The following is a 12,653-nucleotide window of genomic DNA, read 5'->3' on the forward strand; positions in this document are numbered from 1 at the left end:
ACACCAAAAGCTATTAAGAGAAAATATATGGACAAGAAACTCACAAAATTAACTGAAAAAACTAATTATTAGATGAACATGTATTCCACAAATTTCAGAAATGGATGAAGAGACCATCATGAGTCAATAGAGAATGAGAATGTTAATATAAAAACAGAAATTTTTGGCAGTATTTAACAAAATTATAAAGGTATACATGTCACCAATGATTGAAAAATTCCTTTTTGAAACACAGAATGACCATGAAGTCTGGGAACAGACTGTAAAAGGAGAGGGATATGAATCATCCTTGATTATATTTTATATCCTCAAATTTTTTTCCAGTGAAAATCACAAGGAAAAGGCCCTCACACACTCATTTCATTCAAATAAATACTCAATTCATTAAAAAATAGTAGAAATTTTTCAAGTAATATTCTCACCCACACTAAAGGCATTCCTGCATTCCTTACATTCATAGGGTTTCTCAGCACCATGAATTTTCTGATGTTTTGTAAAAGATGAACTATGTCTAAAGGCCTTCCCACATGCCTTGCATTCATAAGGTTTCTCTCCAGTATGAATTCTCTGATGTTCAGTAAGGGCTGAACTATGTCTAAAGGCCTTCCCACAGATCTTACATTCATAAGGTTTCTGACCACTGTGAATTCGCTCATGTCGGGTAAGTTCACTGCCTACTCCAAAAGCTTTCTCACATTCTTTACATTTATAGGGTTTCTCACCAGTATGGATTCTCTGATGCCTAGTCAGGGATGAACTATTTCTGAAGACCTTTCCACATGACTTACATTCATAGGGTTTCTTACCTGTATGAATTCTCTGATGTCGAGCAAGTTCTCAACAGACTCCAAAAGCCTTCCCACATTCCTTGCATGCATAAGGTTTCTCACCAGTGTGAATTCTCTGATGTTCAACGAGTTGTGAACTAATTCTAAAAACCTTCTCACAGTGGATACATTTGTATAGTTTCTCACCAGTATGAATTCTCTGATGTTCAGTAAGCTGTGAATGAAATCTAAAGTCCTTGCCACATTCCATACATTTGTAAGGTTTCTCATCAGTATGAATTTTCTGATGTCGAGTAAGTTGTGCATGCACCCTAAAGGATTTCCCACAGAATGTACATTCATAGGGCTTCTCACCATCATGAATTCTTTGAATGGGAGTAATTTCTCCAACACTTCTAAAGATCCTCCCATATTCCTTACACTTATAGAACTTCCCAATGCTATAAATTTTTTGGTAAAGACTAAGATCTTCATAGAAACTAAGTTTATTCCCATGTTCCATATATTTACAAGGCTTCACTCCAGTATGAATATTCAATTGAAGTATATGTGAATTATCCATCCCAGAGTTTTTCCAGCATCCATGATATTCATAGGTTTTCTCATCAGTATTATTCTCTGATAGTGATCAAAGTTTGAGTCACAACTGAACACTTTCCCACATTCCTTATATTCATAGGGCTTTGCACCACCATGCATTCTCTGAGGTAATGTAAGATATTTATAATTCTTATATTTGGGCTGTTTGTCAGAGATGATTTTCATCTTACTGAAACATCTCCATCCAGGTCCTTTTACTTCAATCTTCTTTTTGCTTTGCCAGTCATTTCTGAAAATGGAGCTTTTGAAGTCAATGAGATTGCTATTTTCTGTTACTTCCAACTGAGAACCACTGTTTTCCAAAACATCCTTTCTTACAGATAAAATCTCTGTCTCACACCTAGACTCCAAATCTGAAAAAAAAGGGAAAAAACAAATTTTTCCCCCTGTCACAATAATAGAACTCATAGAAAACTGAAGAAACAAACAATATAATTCACAGTACAAATGAATATTTAGCTGGGCTTGGTGGTAGATGCCTGTAATCCTAGTGATTAAGGAGCTGAAGCAGAAGGATCACAGTTCAAAGCCAGCCTTAGCAACTTTGCAAGGTCCTAAGCAACTTAATAAGATCCTGTTTCAAAATAAAAAATGAAAGAGGCTGAGGATGTATCTCAGTGGTAAAGCACACTTGGATTCAATTCTTGGTACCAAAAAAAACTAACAAAATAAATAAGTAAATAGTTAAAGTACTGTTATAAAATCTGCAGAAAGAGAATTCAGACAGTGCTAACAGTGTAATATAACATTGTGAGATTTTTGATAAGGAAACATATTAAGTTAGTGGATCTGAAATGTAGATGTTGATCATCTTTGTAAGCTTGTTGTAAGTACTGATGTTGAGGAACCAATCTAGATAAAGTGAATCAAAATATATATATGTAGAACCCATAATTACCATCTTATAGAGCTACTGTTTATGCACATAAAAATTTGACAATATACACATATCAATAATTTTATCATTAACAATTTACCATGGATAAAAAGGTGCTGCTTATAAGACCTCATTTTACTCAACTTCCTTCCTTTCTTTTAATCTCTTTTCACCTCCTAGATAAAAACACATTTCTTACCATTTACACGAACTCAAAGGTCATTTCATCTCTCACAAATAATCTCTTTGTATTCCAGTTCCTTTTCATCACCTCAGGTCTAAAAGTTAACTACCTTAAGATAGCTGAACCTAAAGTAAGTTCATTTTTATATCTTCATTCAAATATCTGGGTTCATTGCCTTCATATTTTTCTTTTTCTATTTTTAAAAATCTTTTTAAAAAAATATTTATTTTTAAGTTATAGTTGGACACAATACCTTTATTTATTTTTTTATGTGGTGCTGAGGATTGAACCCAGGCCCTCACACATGCTAGGCGAGCCCTCAACCACTGAGCCACAACCCCAGCCCCCTTTAATTTTTTAAAAATATTTATTTTTGAGTCACGTCACCCCAATTGGAGTAGGGTCAGAGCAGAGCCGCCGCACGTGCCCGGAACAGGCCCAGCGAATCGCCAGCGTGGTAGTCACATCACCCCAATCGGAGTAGGGGCAGAGCAGACGCGCCTCCCGAACCCAGAACAGGCCCACAACCCGCTGGTGTGGTAGGCACGTCACCCCAATTGGAGTAAGGGCAGGGCAGAGCGGCCGCCCACGCCTGCAAGGTAGGCAGACCTGCGACTGACCAGCAGGACAGGCCCAGAGGCCCGTCAGGGTGGTAGACAGATCAACCCAATTGGAGGAGGAGCACAGCTGCCGTCCGCCGCTGCAAGGGAGACTTTTCAACTATACAAGAGCAATATAAATATATAGGGGGGAAATTCAATAACACAACAGTTTCACCAAGCAGAAAGAAACGTGAGCAGTATGAAAAGACAAGGAAAGAAAGGACCACAAGCAATGCAGGTCAACTCAAATTTAGAAGAGGTAATAGCTGCAGCAGATGGAATGTCAGATAAAGAATTCAGGATATACATGCTTCAGATGATCTGGAGTCTCAAGGAAGACATTAGACAGCAAAATCAGACAATGAAAGATCACTTCGACAATGAATTACATAAACAAATCCAAGAAGCAAAAGATCAAGTATACAGGGAGATAGAGGTTATAAAAAACAAACAGAAATCCTAGAAATGCAGGAATCAATAAACCAACTTAAAAACTCAATTGAGAATACTACCAGCAGTGTAGAACACTTAGAAGATAGAACATCAGACAATGAAGACAAAGTATTTCAACTTGAAAAGAACATAGACAGCTCAGCAAGACTGTTAAGAAACCATGAGCAGAACATCCAAGAAATATGGGATAACATAAAGAGACCAAACTTAAGAGTCATTGGGATACAGAAAGGTATAGAGGTCCAAACCAAAGGAATAAGCAATCTATTCAATGAAATAATACGAGAAAACTTCCCAGACTTGAAGAATGAGACAGAATCCCAAATCCTAGAAGCCTACAGGACGCCGAATGTGCAAAATCATAAGAGATCCACACCTAGACACATTATAATGAAGATGCCCAATACACAGAATAAGGAGAGAATTTTAAAAGCTACAAGAGAAAGGAAGCAGATTATATTTAGGGGTAAACCAATCAGGATAACAGCTGATCTTTCAACACAAACTCTGAAAGCTAGAAGATCCTGGAATAACATATTTCTAACACTGAAAAGAAAATGGGTTCCAACCAAGAATTGTGTATCCAGCGAAATTAAGCTTCAGGATGGAAGATGAAATTAAAACCCTGCACGATAAACAAAAGTTAAAAGAATTTGCAGCTAGAAAACCATCTCTTCAAAACATCCTCGGCAAAATATTACAGGAAGAGGAAATGGAAAATATCAATGAAAACCAACAGCGGGGGGTAGTACAGTAAAGGGGGGAAAAATAATCAAAGAGGAAAACAAACCATGTTTAGTAACATAAATAAACAAATATGGCTGGAAGAAAAACCCATATCTCAATAATAACCCTAAATGTTAATGGCTTAAACTCACCAATTAAGAGACACAGGCTAGTAGAATGGATCACAAAACAAGACTCAACAATATGCTGCATTCAGGAGACGCATTTGATAGGAAAAGACATACATAGACAGAAGGTGAAAGGTTGGGAAAAATCATATCACTCATATGGACTTTGGAAACAAGCAGGAGTGTCCATACTCATATCAAATAAAATAGATTTCAAGCCAAAGTTAATCAAAAGGGATAAAGAGGGACACTACATACTGCTCAAGGGAACCATACACCAACAAGACATAACAATCATAAATACATACGCCCCAAACAATGGTGCAGCTATGTTCATCAAACAAACTCTTCTCAAGTTCAAGAGTCTAATAGACCACCATACAATAATCATGGGAGACTTCAACACACCTCTCTCACCACTGGACAGATCTTTCAAACAAAAGTTGAATAAGGAAACTATAGAACTCAATAACACAATTAATAACCTAGACATAATTGACATATAGAATATACCACCCAATACCAAGCAGTTACACTTTTTTTCTCAGCAGCACATGGATCATTCTCAAAAATAGATCATATATTATGTCACAGGGCAACTCTTAGACAATATAAAGGAGTAGAGATAATACCATGCATCTTATCTGATCATAATGGAATGAAACTGAAAATCAACGATAAAAGAAGGAAGGAAAAATCATGCATCACTTGGAGAATGAACAATAGGTTACTGAATGATCAATGGGTTATAGAAGACATCAAGGAGGAAATTAAAAAATTCTTAGAGATAAATGAAAACATAGACACAACGTATTGGAATCTATGGGACACACTGAAAGCAGTTCTAAGAGGAAAATTCATTGCTTGGAGTTCATTCCCTTAAAAAAGAAAAAAAATCAACAAATAAATGATCTCATACTTCATCTCAAAATCCTAGAAAAAGAAGAGCAAAACAACAGCAAAAGAAGTAGAAGGCAAGAAATAATTAAAATCAGAGCTGAAATTAATGAAATCAAAACAAAAGAAACAATTGAAAAAATTGACAAAACTAAAAGTTGGTTCTTTGAAAAAATAAATAAAATCGACAGACCTTTAGCCATGCTAACGAAGAGAAGAAGAGAGAGAACTCAAATTACTAGCATACAGGATGAAAAAGGCAATATCACAACAGACACTTCAGAAATACAGAAGATAATCAGAAATTATTTTGAATCCTTATTCTCCAATAAAATAGAAGATAGTGAAGGCATCGATAAATTTCTTAAGTCATATGATCTGCCCAGATTGAGTCAGGAGGATATAGACAACCTAAACAGACCAATATCAATTGAGGAAATAGAAGATACCATCAAAAGACTACCAACTAAGAAAAGCCCAAGACCGGATGGGTATACAGCAGAGTTTTACAAAACCTTTAAAGAGGAACTAATACCAATACTTTTCAAGCTATTTCAGGAAATAGAAAAAGAGGGAGAACTTCCAAATTCATTCTACGAGGCCAACATCACCCTGATTCCGAAACCAGACAAAGACACTTCAAAGAAATAAAACTACAGACCAATATCTCTAATGAACCTAGATGCAAAAATCCTCAATAAGATTCTGGCGAATCGGATACAAAAACATATCAAAAAAATTGTGCATCATGATCAAGTAGGATTCATCACTGGGATGCAAGGATGGTTCAATATACGGAAATCAATAAATGTTTTTTTTTTTAAAGAGTGAGTGAGAGAGGAGAGAGAGAGAGAGAGAGAGAATTTTTAATATTTATTTTTTAGTTCTCGGCAGACACAACACCTTTGTTGGTATGTGGTGCTGAGGATCGAACCCGGGCCACATGCATGCCAGGCGAGCATGCTACCGCTTGAGCCACATCCCCAGCCCAATAAATGTTATTCACCACATCAATAGACTTAAAAATAAGAACCATATGATCATCTCGATAGATGCGGAAAAAGCATTCGACAAAGTACAGCATCCCATTATGTTCAAAACTCTAGAAAAACTAGGGATAACAGGAACATACCTCAATATTGTAAAAGCAATCTATGCTAAGCCTCAGGCTAGCATCATTCTGAATGGAGAAAAATTGAAGGCATTCCCTCTAAAATCTGGAACAAGACAGGGATGCCCTCTCTCACCACTTCTGTTCAACATAGTTCTCGAAACACTGGCCAGAGCAATTAGACAGACGAAAGAAATTAAAGGCATAAAAATAGGAAAAGAAGAACTTAAATTATCACTATTTGCAGATGACATGATTCTATACCTAGCAGACCCAAAAGGGTCTACAAAGAAACTATTAGAGCTAATAAATGAATTCAGCAAAGTGGCAGGATATAAAATCGACACGCATAAATCAAAGGCATTCCTGTATATCAGCGACAAATCCTCTGAAATGGAAATGAGGACAACCACTCCATTCACAATATCCTCAAAAAAAAAATAAAATACTTGGGAATCAGCCTAACAAAAGAGGTGAAAGACTTATACAATAAAAACTACAGAACCCTAAAGAGAGAAATAGAAGAAGATCTTAGAAGATGGAAAAATATACCCTGTTCATGGATAGGCAGAACTAACATCATCAAAATGGCGATATTACCAAAAGTTCTCTATAGGTTTAATACAATGCCAATCAAAATCCCAATGGTATTTCTTGTAGAAATAGAGAAAGCAATCATGAAATTCATATGGAAAAATAAAAGACCCAGAATAGCAAAAACAATGCTAAGCAGGAAGTGTGAATCAGGCGGTATAACGATACCAGACTTCAAACTATACTTCAGGGCAATAGTAACAAAAACAGCATGTACTGGTACCAATGGTACAGAATAGAGGACACAGAAACCAATCCACAAAACTACAACTATCTTATATTTGATAAAGGGGCTAAAAGCATGTAATGGAGGAAGGATAGCATCTTCAACAAATGGTGCTGGGAAAACTGCAAATCCATATGCAACAAAATGAAACTGAATCCCTTTCTCTCGCCATGCACAAAAGTTCATTCAAAATGGATCAAGGAGCTTGATATCAAATCAGAGACACGGCATCTGATAGAAGAAAAAGTTGGCTACGATTTACATACTGTGGGGTCAGGCTCCAAATTCCTCAATAGGACACCCATAGCACAAGAGTTAATAACTAGAATCAACAAATGGGACTTACTCAAACTAAAAAGTTTTTTCTCAGCAAAAGAAACAATAAGAGAGGTAAATAGGGAGCCTATATCCTGGGAACAAATCTTTACTCCTCACACTTCAGATAGAGTCCTAATATCCAGAGTATACAAAGTAGACAATAAGATAACAAATAACCCAATCAACAAATGGGCCAAGGACCTGAACAGACACTTCTCAGAGGAGGACATACAATCAATCAACAAGTACATGAAAAAATGCTCACCATCTCTTGCAGTCAGAGAAATGCAAATCAAAACCACCCTAAGATACCATCTCACTCCAGTAAGATTGGCAGCCATTATGAAGTCAAACAACAAGTGCTGGCGAGGATGTGGGGAAAAGAGTACACTTGTACATTGCTGGTGGGACTGCAAATTGGTGTGGCCAATTTGGAAAGCAGTATGGAGATTCCTGGGAAAGCTGGGAATGGAACCACCATTTGATCCAGCTATTGCCCTTCTCCGACTATTCCCTGAAGACCTTAAAAGAGCATACTACAGGGATACTGCCACATCGATGTTCATAGCAGCACAATTCACAATAGCTAGACTGTGGAACCAACCCAGATGCCCTTCAATAGATGAATGGATAAAAAAATGTGGCATTTATACACCATGGAGTATTATGCAGCACTAAAAAATGACAAAATCATGGAATTTGAAGGGAAATGGATGGCACTAGAGCAGATTATGCTTAGTGAAGCTAGCCAATCCCTAAAAAACAAATACCAAATGTCTTCTTTGATATAATGAGAGCAACTAAGAGCAGAGCAGGGAGGAAGAGCAGGAAGAAAAGGTTAACATTAAACAGAGACATGAGGTGGGAGGGAAAGGGAGAGAAAAGGGAAATTGCATGGAAATGGAGGGAGACCCTCATTGTTATAAAAAATTACATATAAGAGGTTGTCAGGGGAAGTGGGATAATAAACAAGGAGAGAAATGAATTACAGTAGATGGGGTAGAGAGAGAAGATGGGAGGGGAGGGGAGGGGGGATAGTAGAGGATAGGAAAAGTAGCAGAATACAACAGTTACTAATAGGGCATTATGTAAAAATGTGGATGTGTAACCAATGTGATTTTGCAATCTGTATTTGGGGTAAAAATGGGAGTTCATAACCCACTTGAATCTAATGTATGAAATATGATATGTCAAGAGCTTTGTAATGTTTTGAACAACCAATAAAAAAATAAATTAAAAAATTTAAAAATTTTAAAAAAAGAATACTGTGTGTTTGGGCTGGGGCTGTAGCTCAGTGGGTTTAATCCTCAGCACCACATTAAAATAAATAAATAAATAAAATTCCAGCTAAAAAAAAAGAATACATTGTTACCAGCCTGCCAGAGCAGAAAAGCTGCCTCTTTGTTTTTTTTTTTTTTAAGATGGACACAATGGGGCTGGGGATGTGGCTCAAGCGGTAGCGTGCTCGCCTGGCATGCATGCGGCCCGGGTTCGATCCTCAGCACCACATACAAAGATGTTGTGTCCGCCGAGAACTAAAAATTAAATATATAAAAAAAAGATGGACACAATATCTTTATGTTTTTATGTGCTGCTGAGGATTGAACCCAGTGCAAGTGCTCTATCACTGAGCTATAACCCCAGCCCCAAAAGCTGCCTCTTGATACTAAGAGGTGGTATAACCCTAAACATATACCTCATATTTTTTGTCATAAGCAATGTCTTCTATAAAACAGTAATACAAAAATACTTTTGTTACAGTGTTACCTTAAGAATTAAATGGGTCAACCCACCTATATGATATACCAAAGTACAGAAATGCAGTCTACTATCATATATAACTAACTAAAATAAAAAAAAAATTAAATGAGTCAATTATTTAAAGCTTAAGGTGAGGCAAAAACTTTGTAAGCTAAGAGGAAAATAAGTAGTGTTGAGAGCCACAGCCAAAGGGGCCCCAGCAAACTTCAAGCTGCCGGCTGATGATTGGCTCACAGCGGCCCCAGCAACATCTAGCTGATTGGCTCCTCTGTGGTGATGCTCATTGGGCTGTTTCCCTGCCTTTCAGACCACGGAGCTGCTCATTGGGGGACTTCTTTGGCTCTGCCCACACGACCCAGCCAATCGGCCTCAAGAGCAGGAGGATTGTGGGAGGTGGAGAGGCTGGTGTTGGGGTGAGAGGCTTGTGGGAAGCCGGTGGTGGCAGTTGGGCTCTGAGGGTTTTTTCCTGAGGAGCTGTTTTGTTTGGCGTTTGTAGTTCTAAAAATAAAGTTAGTTTCTTTTGACAAGTGGCTCCTGAATTGTGCCCAGCCAGACTGCAGCAAAGTAGCTTTCTGAGACATATTGATTTGGTGTCTATGTTGAAGACATAGTGCTCTGTATAATGGTGACCAAGACCAAAACAAACCCTGTATTAAATGCAAAGTTCTTTAACCAAAAAGCAGCTATATTTGTGGCAGTAAATGAATATGAAGAATTCTGTTTATCAACCCAACAATATGTAAATTGTAGAGATTCTTCTAATAGTCATAAAAATTGGGACATGTCATAGTGTTTGTCCAACAGAGTGGAAAAGAAAACAACATAATAAATCTATAGCAATTCTGAGATCAAATACAATATAATATCCCTATGATATGCTATATATGTCCTATAAGTCAACTCCAGCTCCCTTAGAATCAAGGAAGATAGAAATTATATAAACTGCCTGGTATGAATATGAGGAAGATATTTAGTGGAGGATTACTCTGGAATATAACAACAATGAAACAATATTTTTGGAACAGGGAGAAGAAATTCAGTAGTTTTGTTTTTTAAAGATAGTCTTGAGTTCACTGAATATTAGTTTATATTCTAGAGAACATATTCTAAATTATTTGATGCAGATAAATTTACCCAGTGAGACCAAGTTGCTATAGTTCTCCATCATCACATCCCAATATAAATCCCTCTGAGCAGAATCCAGGTATTCCCACTCTTCCTGAGAGAAGTTGATGACAACATCTCTGAATGTCACCAATTCCTGAAACAATAAACCCAAATATTACAGTAAAATTTAAGGAAATCTTTTCAAGAAAAAGAAATAAAAAACTGCATTATAGAAAGGGAACTAGATGTTAATCAAGTATACTGTGGATATAAGCCTATGACTTAAGAAATAAGGGAATTAGTGTTTCCAAATCAGGCTATGTATGTCTTTAAAGAATCCATTTAATGCAGAGAAATCTGAAACAATGTGGGATTTTGTAAGTAGCCAAACATGTCTGGGAATTAATAAAATAATCAGTTCACATATTAAATAAGATAGTGTCTATATGCCATTGCATGTTGCTATGGGTCCACTTCATGAATCACCAATAAAGATTAAGTTTCTGTATCTTCATTCCCCTGCATAAGAAAAATATCTAACTTAGAAAATAAATTAAAAATCCCTCACAGGAACTAAAAGTATAATAGCTTAATAGTAGAGCACTTGCCTACCATGTATAAGACCCTGGGTTCTATCTCCAGTGCTTCAAAAGATAAAACTTACATACTTCTTGAAGCCCCCAGTTCAATGCTATATGTTATGTATCATTTCATATTTTACAATTATTACTTCTGATGACAAATTATTTAATACATGCTTTTTAGTGGCTACAAAATAGACTATCTATTCAAAAGCGACTTACTTACACTTAAGCATTTAGGTGAGATGAGATATTTTCTAATTATTATTTTTTAATATTTATTTTAGTTTTTTTAGGTGGACACAACATCTTTATTTTTATATGGTGTTGAGGATCAAACCCAGAGCCCTGTGCATGCCAGGTAAGCCTGCTACTGCTTGAGCCACATCCCCAGCCAATATTTTCTAATTTTAATCTTATCATTTTGTATAACTTGGGGCCAAATCAAATCCATCTGGAAACTCAGGTCTGTGGAGAATTTTAGAGTTTGCCCATGTCATCAAATATTTGTCTGCTTTTTTTCCCATATTCAATAATATGACAAGGAAAATCCAGGGATTCCATTCTTATTCTATAGTAGACTGAAGACATAGGGAATGTTGAACATCATTTGGAGAACAGATGGGCACACAGAAGGGACACTGATTCTAGCCCTCACTAGAAAATGAAAAAGATGAGGATGTGGTATTCGTTCTCTATTATAGCTGTTGTGTATTCAGAAAAAGGAAATATTCATGAAGAGAGAAATTACTCACATGGTCCATGGTTAGAACTGTGAAGAACCGGTCAGGAAATTCCACTTCTGGCATAAGAGTGGGTAAAGCTCGATGGGCATGTTCCCCAGTGAAACTGGTAAAATATTATCACAACAACACAAAAAAATTAAGGCCTCTGGAAATGGCCCTAGGAACACACAGTAACTGAAGAAATAAATGGCACTGGAGGAAAAGGAGATACATCTCTATGTTATTACTTCGGAAGGGGAAATCTAGGAACTAGATAAAAGGATAGGTCACAATAAGGCAAGGCAATTCAGGAGAAGGAAAGCAAATAGTTTTTTTCATAAAACAAAAATATATTTGACATAGCATGCACAAGGGCCTGAGTACTTTTTTCAAGTACTCAGCGACTTGAAAAAAAAAAACAAAAAAATGCATTTGACAGAACAAAAATAAATACAAACTGACCCTGAGATGGCTGTTAAAAAGCAGTGCTCCTTTCCACTTCAGGAGCCTTCTTTCTCTTGAGGAATAACATGACCAAGAAGAAAGGACTTGTGAGATAATCTGACTTGTGAGATCTTGGACTGGCTAAATAATACTGTCCACCACCAGACAAGCACCCATCATACACAACCCATAAACCCAGATGGAAGAGGGGAAACTAGAAAACTACAGACTCTTCTCTGTGTCAGAATCATCAATGCCTAGAGCCTGTCCTCGGGGTTCACATCAGCTTCTAGGGGACACAGCTCAGGAAATACGGTGGTTAGGAAATGTGTAAATGCCTCCACAGGGTATTCAAGGGGCCATCTCCCAGGAAAAACTCCCTCCCCTCAATATCTTCCCGGGAGCATATCTGGGAGGCCAATGCACTTCACACCTCATGACTTAGAATGTTCTTTTCTGCTTGGAACTTCCACTCTGAGCCGAAATACACGACTTCTCTGGTGATGACTATTTCTCTACAGCTAGCTGTGA

At 37.0% G+C, this 12,653-nt stretch overlaps 1 protein-coding gene across 1 annotated transcript; it reads right to left on the minus strand.

Moving 5' to 3' along the window:
• Positions 1 to 405: 405 nt before the first annotated feature.
• Znf529 (zinc finger protein 529) lies at positions 406 to 12,174 on the minus strand. The gene is given in 5 exon segments (XM_026381426.2): positions 406 to 1,400; positions 1,403 to 1,741; positions 10,400 to 10,526; positions 11,709 to 11,802; positions 12,141 to 12,174. Coding segments are annotated over 4 exon segments (1,515 nt in total). The 5' UTR covers positions 11,763 to 11,802; positions 12,141 to 12,174.
• Between the last annotated feature and the right edge of the window lie 479 nt (positions 12,175 to 12,653).

The sequence above is a fragment of the Urocitellus parryii genome, chromosome 15, assembly GCF_045843805.1.
Source record: "Urocitellus parryii isolate mUroPar1 chromosome 15, mUroPar1.hap1, whole genome shotgun sequence".
NCBI classification, from domain to species: domain Eukaryota; kingdom Metazoa; phylum Chordata; class Mammalia; order Rodentia; family Sciuridae; genus Urocitellus; species Urocitellus parryii.